Source organism: Pelmatolapia mariae, linkage group LG20, assembly GCF_036321145.2.
Source record: "Pelmatolapia mariae isolate MD_Pm_ZW linkage group LG20, Pm_UMD_F_2, whole genome shotgun sequence".
In the NCBI taxonomy this organism is placed as follows: domain Eukaryota; kingdom Metazoa; phylum Chordata; class Actinopteri; order Cichliformes; family Cichlidae; genus Pelmatolapia; species Pelmatolapia mariae.
Genome location: NC_086244.1, coordinates 31,688,284 through 31,701,484, shown reverse-complemented (window position 1 = coordinate 31,701,484; position 13,201 = coordinate 31,688,284). Strand labels below are relative to the sequence as shown.

Genomic DNA, 13,201 nt, shown 5'->3' with positions numbered 1-13,201 from the left:
CCATAGCGACCAAGGGAGGAATTTTGAGAGCCAGGTGCTGGGAGAAGTGTGTCGGAGGCTGAGGGTGAGAAAAACAAGGACCACCCCCCTCCATCCTCAGAGCGATGGTCTGGTTGAGCGGTTCAACCGCACGCTGGCCACCCAGCTGGCCATCCTGACCAGCCAACATCAGAGGGACTGGGACCAACACCTGCCCCTTGTTCTGTGGGCGTATCGAACAGCAGTGCAGGAGTCAAGTCAGTGTACTCCTGCAGCGTTAATGTTCGGAAGGGAGCTCCGAACCCGGGTGGACTTGGTGTTCGGGGCGCCCCCTGAGCCGGAGATTGCTGGTGGACCAGAGATGGACTACTTCCGGCGGCTCAGGGAGCGGTTGCACACGGTGCATCAGCTGGCAAGACGGACATTGGAGGGAGCCGGGGCCCGCCAGAAACGGGCGTACGATACCCATGCGCACGGTCCTATGCTGGGGGCCGGAGATCGGGTCTGGGTGTTCTGCCCCCAGAGGAAGCGGGGGCTGACCCCCAAGCTCATGAGCCACTGGCAAGGCCCGGGCGAGATCCTGGAACAGCTATCGGAAGTGGTCTTCCGAGTCCGGATGCCGGGGCGGGGAAGGCGGGTGGTGCTACACAAGGACCGGCTGGCGCCATACCATCCGCTTGCCCCCAACCCACACACTGGTGTGCAGCCTGGGGACTCCTTGCCCCCTACGGCCGGCCCAAATGGGGGCGCCATGGATTCCCAGTCAAGGCCGAAGCGTACTCGACGCCGGCCCGGACATTTGCTGGACTACAGAGTGGACAGTTAAGGTTGTGGGGACACTAAACCTCTTGGGGGGGGGGGGGGGGGGGGCTGTGTAATGACCTGGCTGGGGTTGTTAGCCAGGTGCATTCTGGGTATTGTGTTGTCTGTGTTTTCTATCGTTCTGCTAGTTCCTATGTGTTTGATTCGCATGTTGTGTTAATGTAAGCCACAGTGGAGTTGATGTGTGTTCTGTGGAGCGGGTTGAATTGGCATGGTTGGCTGACACCGCGACTCTATGTGGTGGGAGCGTGATAGGGGTTCGGTGTCAGCAGCGTTACATTGTGTAAAAAACAAATGGTAAATAAATGACTGGTGTGAACCACTACTGCCTCCTGCTGGATCATTTGGGGATTATAAGCCTGCTGCTGAGACGCTCGGGGTCGTGCGGTGTATGGGACACGAGCGCTCTCCATTCGTTGTGAAGTTCGGCGATAGCTGCTAGCGCCCCGCTAGCCGTTTTAGCTAGTGAGCAGTTTTAGCCAGTTCAGCTCTACTAACCCGCAGTCGTTACAATATATATATATAAATTCCCCGCTCGCCCCTGCGTCAATCCTTCAAGCTCGGGTCCTCTACCAGAGGCAGCTTGAGGGTCCTGCGCAGTATCTTAGCTGTTCCCAGGACTGCGCTCTTCTGGACAGAGATCTCCGATTTTGTTCCTGGGATCTGCTGGAGCCACTCGCCTAGCTTCGGAGTCACCGCACCTAGTGCTCCGATTACCACGGGGACCACTGTTACCTTCACCCTCCACATCTTCTCGAGCTCTTCTCTGAGCCCTTGGTATTTCTCAAGCTTCTCGTGTTCCTTCTTCCTGTTGTTGCTGTCATTCGGAACCGCTACATCAATCACTACGGCCGTCTTCTTCTGTTTGTCCACCACCACTATGTCCGGTTGGTTAGCCACCACCATTTTGTCCGTCTGTATCTGGAAGTCCCACAGGATCTTAGCTCGGTCATCTCCACCAACCTTGGGAGTGTCCTCCATTTTGACCTCAGAACTTCCAGGCCGTATTCGGCACAGATGTTTCTGTACACTATGCCGGCCACTTGGTTATGGCGTTCCATGTATGCCCTGCCTGCTAGCATCTTACACCCTGCTGTTATGTGCTGGATTGTCTCAGGGGCATCTTTACACAGCCTGCACCTGGGGTCTTGCCTGGTGTGATAGACCCCAGCCTCTATGGATCTTGTACTCAGAGCTTGTTCTTGTGCTGCCATGATTAGTGCCTCTGTGCTGTCTTTCAGTCCAGCTTTGTCCAGCCACTGGTAGAATATCTGGATATCAGCCACCTCCTCTATCTGCCGGTGGTACATACCGTGCAGGGGCCTGTCATTCCATGATGGTGCCTCGTCTTCCTCCTCATTCTTGGGTTTCTGCTGCCTAAGGCATTCGCTGAGCACACTGTCAGTTGGGGCCATCTTCGTGATGTATTCGTGGATGTTTCTTGTCTCATCCTGGACTGTGGTGCTGACACTCACCAGTTCTTGGCCTCCTTCCTTCCGCTTAGCGTACAGCCTCAGGGTGCTGGACTTGGGGTGAAACCCTCCATTCATGGTCAGGGGCTTTCTTGTATACATATATATATATATATTCTTTTCTGTTTGTTACACAGTGTGTATCCTGTTCTCCATATTCTTCTTGCTGAAAAAAAGAATATGTACAAAACCTGCAGACTACACCGTGTGAAAATGCTGTATTGCTTTTCTCGTAGAAGCCACAACAGACCTCCAGATACCTCTATTATTCTACACTTCTTTTCTACTGACAACAGTGTAACATGCTTTTGTAAATACTCCAAACATGTGAAATAACAGTGATCTACTGTTAAGACTTCTAAAACACTATATTTAGAACTTACTCTAATGGCAGTGGGATTTAAAATTAGGTTTTCTTACTTGTTGAATAGAAATTTATTTCCAACGTGTCTTACCTTGGTTGATTATTGCTGAAGAGCTGTGGTTTCGCTTTGGACATGTCACTATTCACAGTATTCTCTGCAGCAGACTCTGGCTCTTGACCCTCAAGTGAACTTTAGCACAAAACAGGAAATACTTTTATCAGACAATGCAATTTCCTTATTACATTTATCACCATGATACACTTGCTTTGTGCTGATAATAATATTACTTGACTTGCTGGTGAAAAAATGTCATTAAAATTACTTCCAAAATATCTTACCTCAGCACTTCGTTACTGAAGTTTAGCAGTTCCCCTTTGGGCATGCCACTGTCCATGGGAACATAACTCTTTCTTTGCAGCTCAAGTGAACTTCAACACAGATAAGGAAATCATTTCATTAGTCACAGCTTAAAAGTGAAATATGTAAGATTTGTTGTTTTCATTCTTCCAGACGACATTTCCTTATTAGATTTGTAGGTTAACCATTACATGGCATTAAAATTATTGTGGTAATTAAGAGTAATGTGAGATTAGGTTAGTTGTAGCATACACCTTACACTTATTTGCTGGTCTAATAAATGTGTTAAGCACATTATTTCAAGTGGAAAAAGTAAATCACTTTACCATCCTACTGGGCAGGGATAGCTCAGTAGGTAGAGTGGTGGCCCCATGATCGCAAGGTCGGGGATTCGAATCCACTAAACGGCTACCCTGAGCAAGGTGCCGTCCCTACACACTGCTCCCCGGGCGCCCAAAGGCTGCCCACTACCTCACTGGATGTGGACATTACTTTCATTTTTATTGCACAAAGGATGAGATTGCAATGGTAAAGTGGAGACTGCTCCAACACAGAAACAACTGAATTTTACACTTAACCCAACTTCAGCAGCATGCTAACACTAAGCTAACAAGAAAAAAGGGTGATGTTAAAGCTGAGTGAAAGCTGACCCCAGCCCACCACCGTCATAAAGTGAGCTGTCAACTGCGCTGAAGCCGCTGCTGAACTTAAACAAATAACAAACTGGTGAGCAGTCAGCCTGCAGCCTCTGTTTCTACCTGTTCATGTGTTCAAAGTAGAATCACTGTGACAATCACTTTAAAGTCTCTTTGTGTTGGTTTTCATCTTTGCTTTGTGTTGTCCTCATTAGGATAGGGATTTGTGATGGTTTGTGGGGCTGTAGCCTCAGGTTTGAATTGCTAATTATGAGACAATGTGTTTCAGATTATTTTACAGAGTAACATGAGAATAACGTTACAAGCAGTATAACAAATGTCTTTCTCCTGGGTGTAATTAAGTAATGTACTGCATTACTTTTAAGAAAAGTGTTCTGTGTAATAGGCCCAATAATGACTTTTTCGAGTAATGACCCCAACATTCATCACAGCGAAGAGGGGAAACACCTCCAACATGCACAAACATTTGACCTCTCAGCATGTAATTAATTTGCATGAATGTAATGTCTTTGATATGCTGCTTAGAGATGGTGGTGACTCTCAAAGTGGACCTAATGAGAATCGATAAAGGAATCAACAAAGACTCGAATCGATAAGTGATATCGATAATAGAATCGGAATTTTTAAATTCTTATCAATTCCCATCCCTTATTACCAGACACAGCTAGAGCATAAAAATCATCAGACCTGCATGATCATTTGTTAAATATTCTACAAAGGCTCAATTTCCATGGGAAAAACTAAGATGGAAATGATTTAATTGTTCAGCTACACACACACACACACACACACACACACACACACACACACACACACACACACACACACACACACTAATAAGCTTTCAAACATCGATCCTATTCTCTATGCTCTTCTTCAGGAACTAATCCTGCAGACACAGTGCAGCTTTGAGAATGCTATATCACTGTTGTCATAGAAACACAGGTTAGCAACACATTTATCATTTATCCACATTTGTTTATTATTCAGCTACACTTATTTTGTGCTGACAGCCTGCTTCGATGCCTATCCCAAGAGCTACAATCCAAAATATCTAAAGATATATCAATTAACAGCAATGTGCTGATAATAATATTACATGATGTACTAACGAAAAAATGTCATTAAAATTACTTCCAAAATATCTTACCTCAGCACTTCATCACTGAAGTTTGGCGCCTCCCCTTTGGACATGTCACTGTTCATGGAAACATAACTCTCTGCAGGAGACACTGGTCTTCGGCCCTTATCTGGTCTTTAACACAATTTAGAAAATGTCTTCATTAGACAACGTTTAAAAGTGCAATGTGTGAGATTTTCTGTTTAACGATTCGACGATTTAACTGATTCATGACAACCAGCTGTAACAATTTTAATGTTAGGTCACAGAATTATATTTACTGTGTTTTGTTGAACATGATGCTGAACTCAGCATGCTAACCAGTTGCCCCAGCCCCATTAATATCACTATTCATTTCAAGACCTGACTGATAACTGATGTAGTGTTCACTCTACCCTCAACATCTTCCATGTCCAGATACTCCTATAGCAGAAAAATAATCAACACTGAATGACAATCTTCTGGATAACTAATACAGTTTGATGTTATGACCAGGCCTCAGCATCATCTGAGTCCAGTAACAGAATACTTTAAATTGTGTGTGAGGAGATGGAAATGGGGCAAAATGCCAACGCTCCATAATAAGACTTTCAAAAAAGATTCCAGCTCTCAAACCATGTTTCATGTTCTCCACTTTCTTTTCACTACACAGTAAATTGGATAACTCCTGCTGACTACACAGAGAGACTGCTGTATCTATGCTTCCACAGACTCACAGCTTAGCTACAAAAATCCACACACCACATTTAAACTACACTTGCTTTGTGCTGATAATAATATTACATGATGTACTGATGAAAAAATGTCATTAAAATTACTTCCAAAATATCTTACCTCAGCACTTCATCACTGAAGTTTGGCGCCTCCCCTTTGGACATGTCACTTTTCATGGAAACATAACTCTCTGCAGGAGACACTGGTCTTTGGCCCTTATCTGGTCTTTAACACAATTTAGAAAATGTCTTCATTAGACAACGTTTAAAAGTGCAATGTGTGAGATTTTCTATTTAAATGATTTGACAATTTAACTGATTCATGACAACCAGCTGTAACAATTTTAATGTTAGGTCACAGAATTATATTTACTGTGTTTTGTTGAACATGATGCTGAACTCAGCATGCTAACCAGTTGCCCCAGCCCCATTAATATCACTATTCATTTCAAGACCTGACTGATAACTGATGTAGTGTTCACTCTACCCTCAACATCTTCCATGTCCAGATACTCCAATAGCAGAAAGATAATCAACACTGAATGACAGTCCTCATGATAACTGACACAATTTGGTGTTATGTCCATTTATCACCATGATACACTTGCTTTGTGCTGATAATAATATTATATGATTTGCTGGTGAAAAAATGTCATTCAAATTATTTCCAAAATATCTGACGTCAGCACTTCATCACTGAAGTTTAGCGGTTCCCCTTTGGACAGCTCACTTTTCATGGAAACATAACTCTCTGGAGGAGAGTCTGGTCTTAGCAGCTCAAGTGAACTTCAACACAGATCAGGGAGTGCTTTCATTAGACACAGCTTAAAAGTGAAATATGTAAGATTTGTTGTTTTCATTCTTCCAGACGACATTTCCTTATTAGATTTGTAGGTTAACCATTACATGGCATTAAAATTATTGTGGTAATTAAGAGTAATGTGAGATTAGGTTAGTTGTAGCATACACCTTACACTTATTTGCTGGTCTAATAAATGTGTTAAGCACATTATTTCAAGTGGAAAAAGTAAATCACTTTACCATCCTATTGGGCAGGGATAGCTCAGTAGGTAGAGTGGTGGCCCCATGATCGCAAGGTCGGGGATTCGAATCCACTAAACGGCTACCCTGAGCAAGGTGCCGTCCCTACACACTGCTCCCCGGGCGCCCAAAGGCTGCCCACTACCTCACTGAATGAATAGGTTAAATGCAGAGAAGAATTTCCCCACGGGGATCACTAAAGTATACATTACATCATCCAGCCAGGCTTCGGTTTCTACTATTACCAGAAGCGTGGATGTGGACATTACTTTTATTTTTATTGCACAAAGGATGAGATTGCAATGGTAAAGTGGAGACTGCTCCAACACAGAAACAACTGAATTTTACACTTAACCCAACTTCAGCAGCATGCTAACACTAAGCTAACAAGAAAAAAGGGTGATGTTAAAGCTGAGTGAAAGCTGACCCCAGCCCACCACCGTCATAAAGTGAGCTGTCAACTGCGCTGAAGCCGCTGCTGAACTTAAACAAATAACAAACTGGTGAGCAGTCAGCCTGCAGCCTCCGTTTCTACCTGTTCATGTGTTCAAAGTAGAATCACTGTGACAATCACTTTAAAGTCTCTTTGTGTTGGTTTTCATCTTTGCTTTGTGTTGTCCTCATTAGGATAGGGATTTGTGATGGTTTGTGGGGCTGTAGCCTCAGGTTTGAATTGCTAATTATGAGACAATGTGTTTCAGATTATTTTACAGAGTAACATGAGAATAACGTTACAAGCAGTATAACAAATGTCTTTCTCCTGGGTGTAATTAAGTAATGTACTGCATTACTTTTAAGAAAAGTGTTCTGTGTAATAGGCCCAATAATGACTTTTTCGAGTAATGACCCCAACATTCATCACAGCGAAGAGGGGAAACACCTCCAACATGCACAAACATTTGACCTCTCAGCATGTAATTAATTTGCATGAATGTAATGTCTTTGATATGCTGCTTAGAGATGGTGGTGACTCTCAAAGTGGACCTAATGAGAATCGATAAAGGAATCAACAAAGACTCGAATCGATAAGTGATATCGATAATAGAATCGGAATTTTTAAATTCTTATCAATTCCCATCCCTTATTACCAGACACAGCTAGAGCATAAAAATCATCAGACCTGCATGATCATTTGTTAAATATTCTCTTCAGGAACTAATCCTGCAGACACAGTGCAGCTTTGAGAATGCTATATCACTGTTGTCATAGAAACACAGGTTAGCAACACATTTATCATTTATCCACATTTGTTTCCTATTCAGCTACACTTATTTTGTGCTGACAGCCTGCTTCGATGCCTATCCCAAGAGCTACAATCCAAAATATCTAAAGATATATCAATTAACAGCAATGTGCTGATAATAATATTACATGATGTACTAACGAAAAAATGTCATTAAAATTACTTCCAAAATATCTTACCTCAGCACTTCATCACTGAAGTTTGGCGCCTCCCCTTTGGACATGTCACTGTTCATGGAAACATAACTCTCTGCAGGAGACACTGGTCTTCGGCCCTTATCTGGTCTTTAACACAATTTAGAAATGTCTTCATTAGACAACGTTTAAAAGTGCAATGTGTGAGATTTTCTGTTTAACGATTCGACGATTTAACTGATTCATGACAACCAGCTGTAACAATTTTAATGTTAGGTCACAGAATTATATTTACTGTGTTTTGTTGAACATGATGCTGAACTCAGCATGCTAACCAGTTGCCCCAGCCCCATTAATATCACTATTCATTTCAAGACCTGACTGATAACTGATGTAGTGTTCACTCTACCCTCAACATCTTCCATGTCCAGATACTCCTATAGCAGAAAAATAATCAACACTGAATGACAATCTTCTGGATAACTAATACAGTTTGATGTTATGACCAGGCCTCAGCATCATCTGAGTCCAGTAACAGAATACTTTAAATTGTGTGTGAGGAGATGGAAATGGGGCAAAACGCCAACGCTCCATAATAAGACTTTCAAAAAAGATTCCAGCTCTCAAACCATGTTTCATGTTCTCCACTTTCTTTTCACTACACAGTAAATTGGATAACTCCTGCTGACTACACAGAGAGACTGCTGTATCTATGCTTCCACAGACTCACAGCTTAGCTACAAAAATCCACACACCACATTTAAACTACACTTGCTTTGTGCTGATAATAATATTACATGATGTACTGATGAAAAAATGTCATTAAAATTACTTCCAAAATATCTTACCTCAGCACTTCATCACTGAAGTTTGGCGCCTCCCCTTTGGACATGTCACTTTTCATGGAAACATAACTCTCTGCAGGAGACACTGGTCTTTGGCCCTTATCTGGTCTTTAACACAATTTAGAAAATGTCTTCATTAGACAACGTTTAAAAGTGCAATGTGTGAGATTTTCTATTTAAATGATTTGACAATTTAACTGATTCATGACAACCAGCTGTAACAATTTTAATGTTAGGTCACAGAATTATATTTACTGTGTTTTGTTGAACATGATGCTGAACTCAGCATGCTAACCAGTTGCCCCAGCCCCATTAATATCACTATTCATTTCAAGACCTGACTGATAACTGATGTAGTGTTCACTCTACCCTCAACATCTTCCATGTCCAGATACTCCAATAGCAGAAAGATAATCAACACTGAATGACAGTCCTCATGATAACTGACACAATTTGGTGTTATGTCCATTTATCACCATGATACACTTGCTTTGTGCTGATAATAATATTATATGATTTGCTGGTGAAAAAATGTCATTCAAATTATTTCCAAAATATCTGACGTCAGCACTTCATCACTGAAGTTTAGCGGTTCCCCTTTGGACAGCTCACTTTTCATGGAAACATAACTCTCTGGAGGAGAGTCTGGTCTTAGCAGCTCAAGTGAACTTCAACACAGATCAGGGAGTGCTTTCATTAGACACAGCTTAAAAGTGAAATATGTAAGATTTGTTGTTTTCATTCTTCCAGACGACATTTCCTTATTAGATTTGTAGGTTAACCATTACATGGCATTAAAATTATTGTGGTAATTAAGAGTAATGTGAGATTAGGTTAGTTGTAGCATACACCTTACACTTATTTGCTGGTCTAATAAATGTGTTAAGCACATTATTTCAAGTGGAAAAAGTAAATCACTTTACCATCCTATTGGGCAGGGATAGCTCAGTAGGTAGAGTGGTGGCCCCATGATCGCAAGGTCGGGGATTCGAATCCACTAAACGGCTACCCTGAGCAAGGTGCCGTCCCTACACACTGCTCCCCGGGCGCCCAAAGGCTGCCCACTACCTCACTGAATGAATAGGTTAAATGCAGAGAAGAATTTCCCCACGGGGATCACTAAAGTATACATTATATCATCCAGCCAGGCTTCGGTTTCTACTATTACCAGAAGCGTGGATGTGGACATTACTTTTATTTTTATTGCACAAAGGATGAGATTGCAATGGTAAAGTGGAGACTGCTCCAACACAGAAACAACTGAATTTTACACTTAACCCAACTTCAGCAGCATGCTAACACTAAGCTAACAAGAAAAAAGGGTGATGTTAAAGCTGAGTGAAAGCTGACCCCAGCCCACCACCGTCATAAAGTGAGCTGTCAACTGCGCTGAAGCCGCTGCTGAACTTAAACAAATAACAAACTGGTGAGCAGTCAGCCTGCAGCCTCCGTTTCTACCTGTTCATGTGTTCAAAGTAGAATCACTGTGACAATCACTTTAAAGTCTCTTTGTGTTGGTTTTCATCTTTGCTTTGTGTTGTCCTCATTAGGATAGGGATTTGTGATGGTTTGTGGGGCTGTAGCCTCAGGTTTGAATTGCTAATTATGAGACAATGTGTTTCAGATTATTTTACAGAGTAACATGAGAATAACGTTACAAGCAGTATAACAAATGTCTTTCTCCTGGGTGTAATTAAGTAATGTACTGCATTACTTTTAAGAAAAGTGTTCTGTGTAATAGGCCCAATAATGACTTTTTCGAGTAATGACCCCAACATTCATCACAGCGAAGAGGGGAAACACCTCCAACATGCACAAACATTTGACCTCTCAGCATGTAATTAATTTGCATGAATGTAATGTCTTTGATATGCTGCTTAGAGATGGTGGTGACTCTCAAAGTGGACCTAATGAGAATCGATAAAGGAATCAACAAAGACTCGAATCGATAAGTGATATCGATAATAGAATCGGAATTTTTAAATTCTTATCAATTCCCATCCCTTATTACCAGACACAGCTAGAGCATAAAAATCATCAGACCTGCATGATCATTTGTTAAATATTCTACAAAGGCTCAATTTCCATGGGAAAAACTAAGATGGAAATGATTTAATTGTTCAGCTACACACACACACACACACACACACACACACACACACACACACACACACACACACACACACACAAATAAGCTTTCAAACATCGATCCTATTCTCTATGCTCTTCTTCAGGAACTAATCCTGCAGACACAGTGCAGCTTTGAGAATGCTATATCACTGTTGTCATAGAAACACAGGTTAGCAACACATTTATCATTTATCCACATTTGTTTCCTATTCAGCTACACTTATTTTGTGCTGACAGCCTGCTTCGATGCCTATCCCAAGAGCTACAATCCAAAATATCTAAAGATATATCAATTAACAGCAATGTGCTGATAATAATATTACATGATGTACTAACGAAAAAATGTCATTAAAATTACTTCCAAAATATCTTACCTCAGCACTTCATCACTGAAGTTTGGCGCCTCCCCTTTGGACATGTCACTGTTCATGGAAACATAACTCTCTGCAGGAGACACTGGTCTTAGCAGCTCAAGTGAACTTCAACACAGATCAGCAAATCATTTCATTAGACACAGCTTAAATGTGAAATATGTAAGATTTGTTGTTTTCATTCTTCCCAGCGACATTTCCTTATTACATTTCTAAATTAATAATTATATGGCATTAAAACCTCACACATACACACACGTTATACACCTATTCTGTTCTCCGTGTTCTTCTTCAGAAACAAATCCTGAAGACTACAGATGGCTGCTTAGAAAATGCTCACTATTGTCACAGAATCACAGGTTAGCAACACATTTACAGATGTTTCTATTCAGCTACATTTATTTGTGATCACAACAGCATTATGTTTATCCAGAAAGCTAAAATCCAAAATATCTATATACATAACTTAACAGCAATGTGCTATTGGGAATTTTTTTCCTTTTAATTCATGCTTCTTTCAAACCATCTGTTTTCTTGAAAGAGGAGTGAAACAACCCATGTATGGCCACTGTGAACGACCATCCTTGAACAGAAGTGGTGACTTAGACACCAACTGTCTGCCACCTACAATCCAGTTTTAAGATCCTTTCCAAGGCATCTTAATGTCCACTCATATCTTGCATCAGTTGATCTCAATAGGTCACATGACAGGGTGAGGCAAGGTCCCTATAACATGATTTTTTTGTTTCAAGCGACATACATTTCAAGATGCTTTTACAATGCCACACAGTGAAAAAAAATCCACATCCCGACAACATTAAAACAATAAGATAAGAAGAACTTTATTTATCCTGACAAAAATTATTTTGTCATACACATCCTCAATGCGTAAAGAGAGAGAAAGTAACAGAGGAATAAGATATACAATATATACAATAAGAATAGTAGTATACAGTAATATACAGTAGGATAAAGCAAAATATAATATCAAATAACTCTAATGAAGTAACAATATATCTATGATAGATATTAGAAAAATCCATGTTGTGTCAAAGTCTTTACATAATCCTACAAACGTATTTTTTAAAATAGTGAGTAAAGTATTATTAAGCAAAAGATATTTCTGCGTGGAGGCACCGGTTTAGTTTGCATATACTTCACTATACTCCCTGTAAAGTGAGAAATAAGGAGAGTAAGCTGACTTACTGGATAGTATCTCTTTCCATAGCCAGTTCCTCAGTTGGTTGTAAAGGCAGGTGTATCCATTTTCTTCTTGGAAGCAGACTAAAATCGAAAGCCGAAGGAGAGTGGTCCGCTAGGTCAGACTTTCAACTCGGAACATTGGAGCAGTCACCCCATCCCCGATTTAAAAAAAAAAAATAGATGGTAGTAAACAATATTTTAAATAAGCTATAACCAGGGTACTGACCAGGCTCTATTCACGAACGCGGTGGTTTTCAAATGTAATTTATCTGTATTGTTAACGATGCATGAAAGGCCCTACCTTGTTAAGGAGAAAAACAAATTGTGTTTTTCTTTGCTTTTCCAGCTTTACTGCGGAAACACATTTAACTCCAGAATGACGGCACACCCAGCTCCGAAATCCGAGGTAAATGGAAAATTATGTATGCGCATCAGGAACCAGATCATAGCTTCTGACTGCTAGGCCATGCTTAGCCATGTGTCAGGTTATCCATGTGCGCAAGAGTATATTAAATTATAAATAGTAAGTTAAAGCTCCCACTCTCCAGAAAACACGGTAAGCTGTAAAACAGTATTTTCTTTCCTGCTTCAAGAAAAATTGACGAGCTTACAACGCCCCAGAAATAAAGCCAGAACACCTGTTTTTTAATATGCGATATTGTTTTCACTTTCGTTTTCGCGTGTACTTTGATTCTTACGGAGCCCCGCAGGGGACATGGGAGAAAAAAAATTAAGACGGACCTTTTGCGA

The 13,201-nt window shown here is 41.2% G+C and overlaps 1 protein-coding gene across 1 annotated transcript; it reads right to left on the bottom strand.

The window, feature by feature from the left end:
- Positions 1–2,972: 2,972 nt before the first annotated feature.
- On the bottom strand, positions 2,973–12,541 carry LOC134619285 (uncharacterized). The gene is made up of 7 exons (XM_063465052.1): positions 12,455–12,541; positions 11,252–11,356; positions 8,751–8,855; positions 7,948–8,052; positions 5,606–5,710; positions 4,802–4,906; positions 2,973–3,066 (listed from the first exon to the last, which is right to left on the bottom strand). The coding sequence occupies exons 1-7, from the start codon at positions 12,472–12,474 to the stop codon at positions 2,973–2,975; spliced, it is 639 nt and encodes a 212-aa protein (XP_063321122.1). The 5' UTR covers positions 12,475–12,541.
- Positions 12,542–13,201: the final 660 nt, after the last annotated feature.